This window comes from Rhyacophila brunnea, unplaced genomic scaffold (genome assembly GCF_057557595.1).
Source record: "Rhyacophila brunnea isolate RB1 unplaced genomic scaffold, BYU_Rbru_1.0 scaffold_7, whole genome shotgun sequence".
NCBI lineage: Eukaryota > Metazoa > Arthropoda > Insecta > Trichoptera > Rhyacophilidae > Rhyacophila > Rhyacophila brunnea.
Window position 1 is genome coordinate 6153450 of NW_028233339.1, and position 16655 is coordinate 6170104.

A 16655-nucleotide genomic window follows, 5' to 3' on the forward strand; every position below is an offset into this window, starting at 1 on the left:
CCGAATATCCACAGTGAGTACTTGTAAATAAAATGCATTTTCTGTGCATTTAATGATTTATACCCGTATATTATTCTTGGAATCTATTCTTAGATAATGTTGCAATCATACAATGTAGAAAGAATGATTGATACATCTACTGATATTTAAATATACGACAATGTAATTTGTTTTTCGTCTCTTGTAAAATTGACATTTGGTCTATTCGGGAAACAAATCCTACAGCAACGCTGCGTCTAGGGTAAGTGCCTCTCGCACCACCTCGGTTATCTCTGGGAAAACCTCGGTTGGATGGGCGTGGGCCTCTCGGCAAGCCACCCCTAACCTGGTCTGGTATCCTCCTCGTGTATCCCTGCCTCCGAAAGGTGTCCTTGTGTCCACCTGACGAAGTGCTAGGTTGACTCTCCCTGCCCTGGTCAACCACTTTGGTGGTCTGATCGAAGACCTTCTCACGACCCCCACCTCTTTCTAGGAACCCCGCCAGTTTATCTTTATTGAAGATATGTTCGGCGCTAGGTGGGATCTTGTGAAGAGCCTCTCGGGTGAAGGTGTCTTTTATACCGGAGAGGATTTTCTTCCGCCTCATCTGAACCAACTCTGCCCGTTTTCCACAAAGGATTCGGGTGACGTCCTCAGACACTTTGTTGAGTGCTGAAAAGGACCCGAACTCCTTTACGACCGTCTCAAAAAGAGCCGTACCGATGGTGTGGTCGCTGACAGAGTCAACCACTCGCTGTAACGCGTCCCGAATATACTCCTTTTGAGCGAGTATCGCATTTTGGAGGCCGGCGATCGTACGCTCCATTAGATGTATCGTTTGCGATGAACGATCGTAGGGGCGTAACTCATCGTTGAGTCCCAAGTCAACGAAAGACGGGGCCGCCAAATTTTGTTTTTGGGTTTCAGCGTGGCGATCTGTGTCGAACAGTTGGAGCCTGGTAAGTTCCACTACCCGAGCTTTGTCTGGCGTCGGAAAAGCAGGCTCCTGAACTATGACGCTAAATACAGGCAACGGAATCCTGTTGGGTTTTTCCGCTGTTTCAGGCCTTGCGGGTGGTCGTAAAAAACTTGCCGGAGAGTCGATGTTTACCGTCGGCCTCTGCGGAGTAGGCACCACTGCAGGCAGATCCTGTTGGGTCAAGATTAAAAAAATCTGTGATACCTTGTTATCAAGTGACATTACTGCCCTTAGTTCACCCACTGGATCGTCCAACAGCAATTCCGACTCATTCAAGTCTGTCTCCATCGCTAGTTCCTCCGCGACGTTGCTGGCTTCATTACGCTCCATTATTGCACAAATTTCACAATTTAACTGCACTTAAACGTTTGACAAAATTTTTTCGCTTCTGAACAAAGGGAAAACAATCAAAACAATTGAAGAACCAAAGACAAAGCATGCTACGAAGAAGCGTTAGTCCTGCCAGCTGGTAAAACAAGATGAGCAACCAGAGAGATAAGTAATCGAGAAGAAAAGGGGGTAAAAAGGGGCCATCACAGAAGAACACAAGGCGAAAAATACGATCAACATCTCAAGGGACTTCAGAGTCAATAGCGAATAATAATATTTTTTTTAAATCATGCCGACTCGCATAATTCCGGCCACTGTTATAATTTTTAACTTTTTATTCATTATTTATTTTATCCAACGAATAATTCACAATATTTGTGAAATTGAAAATGCACGTACAAAAAGTTCGACGATTCTAAATTTATAGACTTTTCTTCCTCCCTGACTGAGAAAACTATCCTCAATGTTTAAGTATTCCTGAAAAAATTACAAAGTATTTTTATTCTGTAAGCACTGCTCTGATTGACGTTTGTCGAATCTTGAGTGTATATTAACCTAACCTATGTTTTTCGGGTTTTTTGTTGTTCTTATCAATTATCATGATTTCCGAAACTGTAATTACTTCACGCCTCGAGCTATCATACGAGAATACTAGTATAAGTGGACTTTGGCAGTCTCAGTACTCTCAGTATTGTATCGTTTCGTGAATAACCAGACGTCATATTTGTAAAAAATCTGACAAAAGAAACTGACTATTTATTATTTAAGTCGCAGTCGTTTGTTATGTATCACGTGAACAACTACAAAATAAATATTGTATTAGAAATTATTAAGATATATTGAATCAAATTAAAATGCCATTGGTCAAGGAATCGGTGGAAAGTGATAGTCTGATTGGAAATGCATTGTTCTATTTTCGGTGGTTTCTTAAGTCAGTCTGCATTCCTATCTCCCTTCCATGGTTTATCTATACGTTTATACAAAATATAAGATTGAAGAAACAGCGAGCCAGCCTACAAGACAAGGTATTTTAATTTATATTTCATTAATTATTTTGATGTTAAGTGAGTTGGAAAATTTTATCGAAAGTCTTCAGTCATATGTAAGGAAGATTTGCCAGTGACATGATTGTCATTACTACTTACTTACTAAAAACATTTCAGTTTTCAAACTTATTATTTTTATTTAAGTAAGTAGGTACTTATGTCAATCTTATTCTGTCTTTTAGCTAGTACAGGGAGAACAAAGGAAATGTTGTACCTAGTTAGATTTTAATTTGCAACCAATACCATGAAAATTTAGTGATTTGAAAGACTATAATTATTTGCTGGTTCATAGGTTGTTTTGAATTATGTAAATTATATTTATTTATTAATAATATTTATTGTGTTATTATTTGCATTAAGACCTCATTAATTAATCATAATATAGCCTACAGCAGGGGTAGTCAACCTAGTCCCTACCGTACACTATCATCAGGCATCAGCCTCAGGGATCTCATTAATAATTTAATTAATTAAATGTAATTTCATCAGACTTATTGATTCTATGTATGCAAAGTATAAAAAAAAAAAAATAGATTTAACTAAGTACAGTAAGTTGTTTTATAAAGATTTATTCTACCAAACTTAGCGAAAGTCTGACATAAAATATTTGGTAAGTAATTATTATTATATGCCTTAACTTGCTGTGTTTAAGTTACTTCCCTACTTACTTTATAAATCACCATTACTGTGGAACCGGTAGGCGGTTAGAAAATTTTGCTACTAACAGAGATAAAAAAAGTGGGCGGTAGGTATAAAAAGTTTGACTACCCCTGGTCTACAGTACTACTCTATGATAAATACAGTGAAGGAACGCAATATAAACACTTTATTTTTAAAAATGATATTCTTAGTTTTTATTTCGGAATTTGCAATATTTAAAACATTATGATTGGTGTTCAGTGTTTTCAGGTCTATTAATCTGTATTTTGTCTATTGAATTCTAAACTATCCTAAACGCCAATTTTCCGAAATACGTTTTTTTACATCAATCGATTCTCTATGAAATTTCCAACATTTCTGTATAAACTAAATGCATAGAATTATATTGAATTTAAGAAACAATTATTTTCATGCCACTTCTTAAGTATCCTAAGTGATATTATTTGCCAATGTATTGAATTTTTCATAAATTTGAAATTGGAAAAAATTCCTCAAAATTTATTGTAATTTGAAACACAAAAAATGATTTTTTAATATTTCGATATTACAGAACTTAATCGAATTAAGTATAGGTTCATAATTTCTAAATTTCGCTTTCCTGCACATTTTATGATTTGGTGTTTAGGATAGCTTAGAATTGAATAGAAGATTTGTTTAATAAAATGAAATGGTTACATGTATCTACTTACAAAGGTACCGACAAGAAACTCTCTCTCGACCCACCGATCTAAATTAAGTATATACTTTCAATGTTTGTAGTTAAATGTAATGTGTACACAGATTCAATTCTCATGTCTGTCTTAAATTTATTCTGCAATAACTATGTACTTAGGTAATTAAAATATTTTTTTTATAATAATTGATATTTTAAAAATATTCAATATTAATTACCTTACACACTGGTATACCTACTTGTATATTTATTATTTTGGAAAAGGGTACAAACAAGCGTATGTGATGTTATAAAGTTAGGTAAAAAAATCTTAAATGTATCCAACTTATAGTTCATATATATGAGAGATGAGAATCGCTGGTCAAATCTACTCATCCAGTGGACCCGAGAGGTAGAAATTGTCTGAAAGGTAGACCTGGAGACTGCTGGATTGACGAGATGGTTAAATTCTGCTGAAGTAGATGGCAATTCAATGTATTGAGGGAAAGGAAACAGTTTGACCTTCATCCAGTAGTGGATTGATCCAAGCTGTTGATATTATTTATGATAAACCTGCAAAACTCAAGTGACCACTAGGAATAGCAAATAATTAATCCCGAAATTGAAAGAAATAATAGTGAAATATTCATCAAAAAATAATTTTTCAGTATTTGGACGCCAAAGTAAAATGAATTAGAATAAATAGATATATATATTTTTTAAATTTATTTCACGTTTAAAGATATTTTATGTAAAATAGGTGAGGAGGGAAGAAATTTTATGTGTTTAAAATAAATGATTCAAAATTTCAAGGTATAATTAACAAGGTAAAAGTAATAAATTTTTTATGTACCTACTAAAAATTTCAAGAACATGAAAAAATGCAATAACTGCCTCATAAAAATTTAGAATATAAAAATGATGACATATTTTGCCATAAATGTAACGTTATATGGATTACAATATTTTGGTATGACCTAGACACCGGATCCTTTCTTAAATTAATGGGGTTTTATTAATAAAAAATACAGTAAAGACATTCACTTAATACTTCAACACCTAGCATAAGTATAAAACATGCAAAATGGCTCTTAGTTTCTTATGATCATTATAGATATAGATATGGATAGATTATGAAACTTTAAAACATTGGTATCAAAAAAAAGTTATTTGGGATGAACAAAACGGTAAAAAACCTTTTTATTTATTGAAATTTATCATTATCCAAATTACATTCATTCCCAATTATTATTATCCCAGATAATCGAGGTTCCACTTTATTGTTATTTATTTGATTTGGTATATAATACAATATTTTAAATTGATAATAATCATTTATACAATAAAAAGAAACAGCAGTGCAGTGCGTATGTTGCTGACCTTTCATCATCCGGGGGCTCTAGTTTCGATTCTCGGAGAGGTCACAATATATTTATATGATTTTATAAAAGCCCGGGTGTCTGATCGTATCACTTCTATTACTAATTACACTACTGTCATTGGACCTCATGGCTGTTGTACTGTTAAAAAATAATATATACGTTTATGCTTAATAAATAAAAATAATATATTATTATACCTATGTTGGTATGTATATGTTAGAAGTTATCTTGAATCAAAATGCAGTGTTATTTTCGGGATTAACTGAAATATGACGCATACAATAATTTCATGAGTGTTAAAATAAAAAATGAAAACACGCAAACATGAGCGGTATATTTCTAATTTATCAACATTTTTAGAAATAGAATTTAGAATATTTTGGATGTCATGATTTCATTCATTCTTGAATATTATTCATAAAAAAATGATATTTTCCATCGTATTTACGTTGGTTTGTTATTACATACAAAAAATGTTAAAGTTTTCGCTTGTCCAAATTGACTGAAAATAGGTATTATAACGTTTATCAAATTGGTATACACTCTGGCATTTCCTGTCATTAGGTATAACTATAAAAATCCAATTAAAACCAAAATTATCAAACCAGAACCACTTTTTGGTAATTAAAGCAAAGATTTCTTACTAAACTATTTTAGTTTATGAGTGCATTAGGTTTTTGTTTAATATTCTATTATTTTTTATAATAAATTCACTATTGCTTTCGAGGTAATGTGGTAAATTTTATCATATTTTTGAATTCATTAAATTTTGTTCCAAGTAGTAGTCCCAAGTAGTGGGTCCCAGGTTCGAATCCTGGGTCTGGCAAGTACACATATTGTTTTTCAATATGTGTGTGAGTCAGGGTATGGACCTAATAGGTTGAGCAAGTGGCTGACATCCATTTCTCGTAAAAACAAAATCTGTTAATACAAACCTCTACTCTGTGGAGGCCCATATGATCCTATTAGGATCGGACATGGTCGAAAAAAAAAAAAAGTAGTAAATTTGTATTGTACAATCGGTCCTGTAATCCAATGCATACTAGATTTTCATTGGGTGGGCTCCATGTTTGATTCCCAGTGAGGTCACAACTCACAATACATTTATGCGATTTTCTCAAAGCATGGGTGCTTAATTTTAATAGTCTTAAACTTAGAGAAAACCCAACGCAACTCCTTAATATGTAAGATTTTTATTAAGAAATAAGAATTAATTGGTTTTATCAGATGAGTGATTTCATATACTAATCAAAAACTACCATTAAATTATTGATTTCAAATATTTTTTAAAACTACTTATTATCATTAGTCATTTAAAGTCATCACATAAATATACGAGTGTTGTTTCTTTCCAATGCAATGCATTCCGGTCCAATGAGTAAAACACTGGGTTCTCATTCGAAGGCTTCAGGTCTGATTCCAACAATACATTTCTCATAGGCTGTGTGTTTCTGTGATTGTTTCATTGCCACTACTACACTACTGGTTCAATACTACTACAATACTGATGTCATTTGGGTTAATGGCCTGTTGTAGTATTGGAATAAAAAAAACCTTATTGATCACGATCCATACAGGTATCTGACCTTTTCAAATGATCACTAAAACATTGTTACTGTCTGTTTCCAGGTTGTTGTTATAACAGGAGCTAGTTCAGGAATCGGAGAAGCCATCGCTCATTCTTTCTATGCGAGAGGATGTAGACTTGTCCTCGCCGCCAGACGCATTGATGAACTTAATAGGGTGAAATCTGATTTGCTGCGGACTCATTCTGTAAGCATTTAATTTATTAACTTTTCATAAATATAATTTGCTAAATAAATTGTCAAAATCTGCGATTACTCCCTGCATTAAACATGAAACCCGAAACTTGCTGCGATTTGTGGTAGTGTCTGGCTGTTGTAATATATCGAGAGCTAAAGTTGAGCTCCATTCAGCGATGGTACATTACTCCAAGCCCTGGATTGAAAAGTTTATTTTAACGCTGTTAATGTAGTTACTGTCTAAAAATCCTGAACCTTGTTCGAATGTAAATAAAAATTGTATGTATGCAAATTTTTAGCAAATGTTATATGGCCATAATTTGCATAGGTATTAATTATTATATTAGTTAATAAAAACAGTCAATATGATTTATCAAGGTTGTTGTAAAAAAACCGTGAATCTCAGACCAATAATACTAATAGAGAGGGTATTCTGGCGATATGAAGCCATTTTCTTTGCGAATGACATACAGTGGACCTCAATTTTATTATAATTACTTGTTTACATTTCGTACATACAAGTTGAATCAATATTTACCGGCTTCACGAAGGTAATTATTCATTATGTCTTCCATCTTACGCCAACTTACTCACTCGCACTTATGGTTAGTTTTTGATCAGACCTTACGGTGAATTATCTATCGGTGATGAAATGTGTCATTAATTTTCCATGTAACCTGATAAATTGAGAGTCAACTGTATTATCATTTTGAAATTATACAATGGCATGGTTCGAGCATATTTTATTTCTTATATATCTACAGTGGAACCATTTAACCATGAATATGCATAGATGTGTTTCGTCCTCTGGAATTATGCAGGACTAATGTGATTATTGTTATGGTTGCTATTGTCGACTTACATCAAGCCTATTGCATTGCTTTCTTTTGCTCGGCAAAACTCCGATTATGTCTTGCTTTATGCCAAAACTATCAAACCCACAGTAATGTGGTATGTTTATAGTGTACCACAAAAATAAATATGACATAGAACAGGATCTTTCAATGTATAATTTTTTAAGAACATATTTGTATGTTTGGGCTAAGTCTGATTACTGTAGAGTTGTAATTTGATTCAAATCTTGAAAATCGGCTTTTAAATAAATGATATAATTTTTTTTATGTTTTAGCAGCTGTTTGATTAAAAACGTAACAGGAAATTGAGATAACCTTGATACCACGCTATCTTAAAATTTCTTGTCTTTATCGAAAGATCTAATTTTTAATCAATTAGTATGTATCATACATATGTGATATTAATCAAAACTGATTTTATCATATAAAAAGACATAACTACAATACCTTGCGAGTTACAGTTTTTTTTCTACAAATAAGTCATGTTAAATTTTTGAACTATTGAATTCATTCTTATGAGAAATATTTGTACTTAATATTATATAATATATAATACTAGCTGACCCGGCAAACGTTGTTCTGCCATATAAATTATTTCTAGTGAATATTTTGGTTGTTAAATAAAAAAATAACGAATGTATCGTAAGTGTGTGGGGATGGGATATATGACAGAAAGAGGAATGGAGCGCTGTAGACGATGACCGTCGATAAAAACAAAAAAACATCAACCATTCATTTTCTCAATTCAAAATGAGTAATGATGTTCATAATGAATGAATTACCTGTGACAGGATCTCGTTGTTTAATGTTTATGCAATATCCGTCTTGTCCTTTCCAGAAAATTAGCGGATATTGGAGAGCGTCGTATGAACGGTGTATGTCAGCGATGAACTACAGATTATTGTTTCTTCTTCGAATCACGATTTCTCGCGTCGATGTGCGGTCGCCAACCATGATTACAGCAATGTCGTCAATAACAGTCGCATTGAATCGAAGCACGTGCTCTCCAGCTGGTGTTTTATCAGGATTGACAATAGCGTGATTGTCACTTTGCAATTCGTGCATATGTGCTTTGAAGAATTTCAATAATTCATTGTGCTCATTCAATAGGGCGTCCAGTTTGCCGACGATGCGCCTGGCATTAGGCGAATTGAGGCTATTGTAGCCGCAACGTGCATTCACATGATTGATGTCCTCACCGCCCATGAAGTAGATTTGTAAAAATTTATGTGGTTCGTTTGGCATTGGCAGCAATGAGCCAACTTTGTGGTATACTTGGCCTTTGATTTTGAACGTAGAATGAAATTGTTGACCATTTGCCGCAGTATTGTGAACTATTTCTGTTGCTCCGAACGAAGTGTTTTGGAAGCATGAATTGAATGTGCGAATGGACTTCAGGAACAGGTTTGAATCTGGAACCGTGCCGATGAGCAAGCCGTTCAATGGTTCTGGTGGTATCTCAATTTCTGGTAGTTGCACTTTTCCTGATGCGCAACACATCCCGGCTGACTCATGTTTGAATTTGAGCGCATGACAATGGGGACATTCTTTGTCCATATCACCAATCAGTACTTTCGGATGAGCGGAATATTCAATATTTGGCTCGTACTCAAATGCGAGACGAAGAAACGAAGCGGATGTAAATGTTCGATGTACTTGTTGGCGTTGTCGGTCATTTGCTCTGCGTGTGTTAACTACAAACCGGCGCGCTTGGCTCCGTTCCAATTGTCGTTGTTGATTTGGTTCAGCTCGTGCCTCTTGTGATTGGGATGCACGCAATTGCGACATGCTTACACGCACGTTTTTGTTATCTTGTTGGATTTGTTCGTCTGTTCTTTCTGCTCTACTATTTTGCATGTTTGTTGCTTTATTTGTTCGACGGCCCAAATGGCCCCCCTTGCGTCTTGGTGGCATTGTGCACTGTAATACACGCACATAAAAATAGATAAATTAAAATAAATCGTACAAAATTTTGCACGCACTGCGTTGTGATATGCCGAATGAAATGTCAAAATGACGCAACGCTTCTCTTGAATTCTTCTTGGACCTAGCGCCATCTGTCATTCAACAACATAAATAATTTCGTTCTGTTTGAAATACAAACGACAATTAAATTTGTTCATACAAAAATAGTAAAATCGCGATTAAAAAATGGGAGGGTAGGGGTAGGAGGGTGAAAATTTGGGGTTATAGGTATTTTTTGATGCAAAATAATAAAAAAAATACAAAAAGAAATTTTCAAAAAAATAAAAGAAAAAATTTTCTGGATAGAGATACCCTAATCACCTAGCGGTATGAAATATACTTGTTGACCTATTCTCATACCTAACAAATATACATAAAAAAATTCATAACAATCGGTTTAGCCATTTCGGAGGAGTTTGACCACAAACATCGTGACACGAGATTTTTATATATATAGAGATATTACATTTAATAAAATACAGTTAAACCCTGATTTTACATTTATGAATAGGCTTACAAAAAAAATTTAAATAAAGGGATAATGCGAATTAGGTGTTCGAAATTTTTGTTTTTTTTATTTAAAATCATATAATTGGGTTGGAGCATATTATGTCAATTTGTACTTTCACCATTTCGAAAATGTACCCTCTCTCTTGTACCGACAAAACCTGGTTTCGGGCACTGCAGATGTAACGTCTATTGATAGAATACACACATGCATCTGGAATTCATTTCAATAATGTCATGCATCGAATTGAATGTTTTCAAATGAATTGAATTTTAATAAGTGATTTCAATTGAATTTTTAGTATTTCAGACGTAACTTGCAGGAAATAAAAATGTAATCCTAGAATTAGATATACCAAAATGCAGAGACTACACGCAAATAGCGGGAAATATGAATTCCGGGCATTTAAAATCAGGGTTCCACTGTATATTTAATTCAAGCTCATTTTTTAATTTCAGACTGTACCCACTCATCCTCCGGTTGTGATGAAAATTGATTTATCAGAACTGAACAGTCTTTCTGATCATGTCACTGAAATATTGAAGATTTTCGGTCAAATTGATATCCTTATCAACAATGGTGGAATCAGTTACAGAGGATGCGCATTCGAGGGTAACATCGATGTCGATATCAAAGTTATGACGGTGAATTATTTTGCCCAAATCGCTTTGACTAAAGGTGGGCATTTTTTAACATTTAACATTTTTTTATATTCTTAATTAAGTGGCAGCACCTCAAAGAAAGGAAAGGAAAGCGTAAATAGACTTCTCACCATTTATAAGATGGTAGGGTAGAGTGGTTAAAGGAAGTCATTCCGAGCATACTACATACCTGGATGTTTGTGTAATATTACCACCTTTAAATTGCAAACCTTGGAATTTCGAAAGTTGACGTTTAAGCAAATTAGAGAAATGATTGTTAGCCATTTAACCAAGCAATTGAGTTATTGGTCTGGATTATAGGCAATGAGTGAATTTTACCAGATACAAACCCACAGTGCATAGTTTCAGAGACTGACACTGAGCCACTATATTATCACTACACCACAGTGCAAGTTTTAAAAATAGTGGAACCCATCTAATATAAAGTTTTTCATCGCTAAAGACGCGCCAGGAGCGTGGCCATTAGATCTAATACTTTCACTGCTGACGAGTTAATTTCCACATTTAATTGTCATGCTAATTGCATCACGCCAGTCGTGTCTTTAGCAGTGACCGTGTTATGGTAATTAACTAGTCAGCAGTGAATGAGTATGGGTCGTAGTTAATATTTTTATGCAGATGAAGGAATATTATTAGATTTTAAAACTGTCTGAGAAAAGTGGATCTATGTTTTTGACTGATAAAATTTAAAGGTTGTTTCTAATTACCTTGTTTTTTGTTGGGCACGTATTCTTGAACGTTTTTTATCAATTTACTTTTAGAGCAAAAATCTATAGTAGGTAGGTACTGCCTTAAAAAGGCTTAAAAGTGGGCAATATAGTTTTAGGCAATAATTATCATTCATTAAAAGTAAGTCATGTGTCATAATCATTTTTTCGCAGCTGTTATTCCTCATATGATCAAACGCAAGTCTGGACACCTGGTCTACATGAGCTCTCTGCAGGGTATGGTGGCACTCCCTTACCGATCGGCATACGGAGCATCCAAGCACGCGCTGCAAACCTTCTGCGATAGTCTTCGTGTCGAAACAGAGAAGCACAATTTGAAAGTTACTGTCATATCACCGTCCTACGTTAAGACTTCGCTGTCGATGAACGCTTTGACTGGGAATGGGAATAAACATGGTCGTAAGTAGATTTTTTATTGCTGTCAATTCTTGATAAAAAGATATTGTATTAATTAACATAGAACGCAATATTTATTCCACATAATATAACGATTAGGACCAGTTTCGTCTGTTTCACGTAGTTCTGATTTAAAAAAAAACTCACTTTCAATTCTTTATGGGCAGATATTGTATTAGTTAAAACATAAAACAATATTATATAATACTTATTTTACATTGTTAAATAACGATCAGGACCGGTTTCGTCCACTTTAGTAGGTCATTCTCAACATCTGTTGACAATGTTTTATTGAAGCAGATGAAACAGGTTCTGTTTATTATTAAATAATGTGGAAGAGTATTTACCTAGGTACTACATTGTGTTTTATTGATGTTATTTGTATTAACGAATTTTAAGATAAAATTTACTTATTGAAGATGTGAACACAATTTAAATATAGATTGTTTATTTATTGATTTTGGTTTTGTTTTGATTTTCAACTTCCTTGTTGTGTCATGCAATGTTTTTAAATTAGAAAACTGTACTAACCAGATTAACAGGTTATGTTTCTTTTGCTAAAGCAGTAAAATAATATTTTATTTAATAGGTGTCCTTGAGGATAACATTCCACTATATTCAGTGGTGTAGTGCTGAATAAAAAAGTCTGGGAGCGCTGATTAACTATAATCTTTCTATATAAAACCTGCGGTGATTTAATTTCTGCACCAAGTTTCCAACAAAACCTTTTTTCCGATACACAGTTACAAAAATCACTTAAAATATTTTTTTTCGTAGGGTTATGTCGCGTTTTGGAATTTATAGATCAATACATATTGTGTAAAATTATACAAAGAATACGTGCATATTTTTTTCTCGACTTTGATCAAATGTGAACTTATCACTTTTTGGAATTAGACGCCTCAATTTAGCATAAACATTTAATTAATAAACAGTTTAATTCAAATTTTGCACCCATTTTATTATGACTATATAAAATTGTATTTGGGTGTTTCTCTCTAATGTAAATTTTTTACTTAAATAAAAATTTTGTGACCACGTGGAATTTCCATTTTATTAAATACACATACTCCCACAATAATATCTTGCTTATTATACTGCCATCCATTCGAAAGTAACCTTTAATCTTAAGATTACAATACTTAAATATATTTTTTAAATATAGCCACCAAATCACTGCACGCCACTGATTGTTATGTAACTAATATTTTGATGGCACTCTTTTTACTTTCAGTCAAAATGTAACAGTGTAATTTTCTATTTTGCAATATTAAAATAATGTGTCTATTTATTTGTTACACACAAATTATCAATGTGTCTAATTTGATGATTCATATGGCTCACTTATAGGAAGGGAATCCAATCCCGAGCCAAAATTCTGATCCCGGGATTTCGGGATTACAATTTGACAATTCCGGGATCTCGGGACTGGTCCCGGGATTGGCATTTTTTTCCATTGTTAATATAAAAAATTTATATTTACAAATAACAGTGATAAAATCGGTCAAAAATAAATCTAGTATATTTTATACTATTTAAGTGCCGAGCCACACCGGGCGACTCTGGTCGGCAGACCAGTCGCCGAGACCAGACCCATGCATGCAGTTATATGAAGCATGCCACACCTGGTCGCCCAGTAATCGCGCAAGCAATAAAGTCGCGCGATCAGTAAAATCTCATTTGTGCGCTCGGTCTGGTCTCCCGGTCTCTCTGGTCGGGCGATCAGTAGCGATGTACGAAAACATATAGCTATGCATTGAGCGCTGCCACACTAGGCGACCAGTCGCCGGCAGCCACGCCGCATTTTTTGCATAATTGCGTATACATTCATTATTATTATTATTATTGGCTGCCTCTCTGGTCGCCGGCAAGTCGCCCGAGTAAATCGCCCGAAGAGATCAGTCGCGCGACTGGTCTCGAGACCAGAGTCGCCCGGTGTGGCTCGGCTCTAAGACATTTATTATTAATATTGTATACGTTCAATCTTGGAAATACACAAGTTTAATGGAGTAAATAATATTGTAATATAAATAATAATGTGAATTTAATATGAGATTGCTGTTTCTGATAGTGAAGACTTAATGAACGGGTTAGCGAGATTTAAAATAGTAAAGCAAATCATGGTGTACTTATCTCCTTTCCGATTCATAAATCTAATTAGTCAGCCAAATATGAAACTGCCGTAAAACGTATGAGATCATGGTGAAATTACTTTGTTAATAGTGCGAAGCATTGTTTTCTTCCAATCTTTCTCATTTTTATTAATTTATGTGAAAAAATAAAATGAATATACAACTTACACATGGGTATAAATCTAACTTCATTCAAACTCAGTTTATTTCTAATGTAGTTATTTGTTATTAAAAGTATTTTTTCTATTATAATTTCATTTTTATTTTATTTTCCATAAAAATTGATAAAAAATCAATCCCGAAAGTTTCGGGATTATATTTATCAATCCCGGGATTCATAGTTATCGAACATAGCTCGGGATCCCCGGATTGGAATCCCTACTTATAGGTGGTTCATATTGTAAAATAAATAATCATCGGTAGTTTTGATAATATATGACTGTAGTTTTTGATATCCCTGTTTGTATATATTTTAGACCTTATGTGGTCAATAGGTTTATAAGCTAAGAGGAAAGTACTTAACATGCTTATATTGTTGTGCGTTGAATATATACATACGGTTAAATAATAAAATTATGAATATTACAGAAATGGATGACTCGACAAACAAAGGGGTGTCACCGGAGGTCGTCGCCGAGCGTACCCTGGACGCGGTAGCCAGCGGAAAGAAGCATGTGCTGATTGCGCCCTTCATGCACCAACTATTTGTATTCACTCGGACGATTTGGCCGGCATTGCACGAGTATGGTTTAAAGAAATACGAGAAAACCACTAATCCTAATATAAATTCCAAAAAATCAAATTAAAGTCCCACCATTGGGGATTGGGCAAACAAATGATACCATTTACTCTTGAGAGAATACCAAGTACTGATATTCTAAGGCAACTTATTTATTTCTTTGTTATAGTTAATATGGTGCAGTAGGGTAACTCCTATTTTTCGGTAAATGCCACAATGGCTTAAATTGATCTATTAGAATTCGTAATAAATATTGTTAATGTTCATGGAATGCGATTTTGTCAACGGAGTTTGTAATTTGTACTGAGATTTATTCATAAAAAGAGAAATCTTTGTCTTTCATTGATTTTATACTTATATCTAAAATGTGGTTAGGGGTCGTGTTACACATGCATGGATTTACTGGCAGCAGTAGTGCGTATTTTAAACTATCGTGACAATAATCTCTCCGATCTCATTATTCAAGAGTAAGTGAGACGCGATGTTGTTATTTTATGGTACTATTTGACAGGTAGTGAAAATCGGTTAACCTCAAGATGAGTATAGTTGGTTTTTTTTGCCGGCAGGTTCGCCACTCTCGTTCTACTGTGCAGGCGCAGATCGAAAAAATCCCTACTGTCGCATGAGAATTCAGAAGCTGCCAAACTTTTTTGATCCATGCATACAAGCTTACAACTGCAGAATAATACATGTTTACCCATACATTTTCTTGTTATGGTCGCGATAATACTTACTGTCAACAGAAAATCCATGCACGTGTAAACGGGGTATAAGAACGGGAGAGGGTGTGATATTATGTGATGTCACGAAACAAACAAAAATATAAACTCATTTAAATATAATCAATTCAATTCCGACCATGTCCGATCCTAATAAGATCACTTGGGCCTCCAAGGGGTGGAGGATTGTATTAACAGGTTTTGTTTTTACTAGAAATGGATGTCAGCCACTTGCTCATCCTATTAGGTCCACACTCTGACTGATACACAAATTGAAAAACAATATCATGTGTACTTGTCAGACCCAGGATTCGAACCTGAGACCCACGACGCGATAGGCCGACGCTTAAGCCGCGCGGTTCAAAAATAAATAAATATAAACACAATAAAATATTCTGTGAGAACGTTATACTTTAATTATTTTTTTTAACAAATAAAGGGGGTTCTAAGATGTAACGTAATATAGACATGAGGTAAAAGATTTCTCGGTAAAATGTGACAGGGAGGAGAGGGAGCGTCAAAAAATACTGAACATCGTGTGACGTCTTTCATGGACGATCGCTTATCATGCATTAAACCGAAACGCGCTTGGCCCAATTAACAATCTTGACAATAGGAATAAATTCAATATTTCTAAAACTAGATAAATTTTACCACATATAACTCAGTAAATGAAATTTTCATCATATTTTTTCATCGTACGATAGATGTAGTCTGTTCTCCAGGTCGCCATGAAACCAAACTATTGAAAACATATATCGCTTTTGCTCTACTGCACTTTACCTATTACGTAATATTTATAATTTGTCACTAATCCCAATTTATCTGTGTCATACTGTTCAAATGGTGAATGAGGTTTATAATCAATGTCAACATATATCATTCTTTTGTGGATAAGAAAATTCACTACTACATACTACATTAAAATCTGGCATATAGTGTTAGGTATAGTATGAAATATTCTGTCATACAAATTGAATATTTTTCCTGTTTTCCTTTGCTAACTCATAGTGTAATAATTAGATGCACTATGCATTTATAGATCATTGAAGTACAGGCGGACCTCGACTTTCGAACGTTTGACTTTCGCACAATTCGCTATTTCACACATTTAAAAAAATCGTTTTTTTGAAACGTTGCGCTGTGGGGTAAAGATTCCCC

General features: G+C 34.2%; 1 protein-coding gene across 1 annotated transcript; it reads left to right on the forward strand.

The window, feature by feature from the left end:
• The first annotated feature begins 1808 nt into the window (after nucleotides 1–1808).
• LOC147064414 (dehydrogenase/reductase SDR family protein 7-like) lies at nucleotides 1809–15921 on the forward strand. Its single transcript, XM_085957601.1, has 5 exons — nucleotides 1809–2313; nucleotides 6658–6801; nucleotides 10577–10796; nucleotides 11662–11907; nucleotides 14625–15921. The coding sequence occupies exons 1-5, from the start codon at nucleotides 2143–2145 to the stop codon at nucleotides 14840–14842; spliced, it is 999 nt and encodes a 332-aa protein (XP_085813727.1). The 5' UTR covers nucleotides 1809–2142; the 3' UTR covers nucleotides 14843–15921.
• The last annotated feature ends 734 nt before the right edge of the window (nucleotides 15922–16655 follow it).

Bases quoted from the DNA above. Each gene is read 5' to 3' on its own strand.
- LOC147064414 (XM_085957601.1), top strand. From the start codon at position 2,143: ATGCCATTGGTCAAGGAATCGGTGGAAAGTGATAGTCTGATTGGAAAT. The intron at 6,802-10,576 runs GTAAGCATTTAA...TTTTAATTTCAG, and splicing joins ATTTGCTGCGGACTCATTCT to ACTGTACCCACTCATCCTCC. The intron at 11,908-14,624 runs GTAAGTAGATTT...TGAATATTACAG, and splicing joins GAATGGGAATAAACATGGTC to AAATGGATGACTCGACAAAC.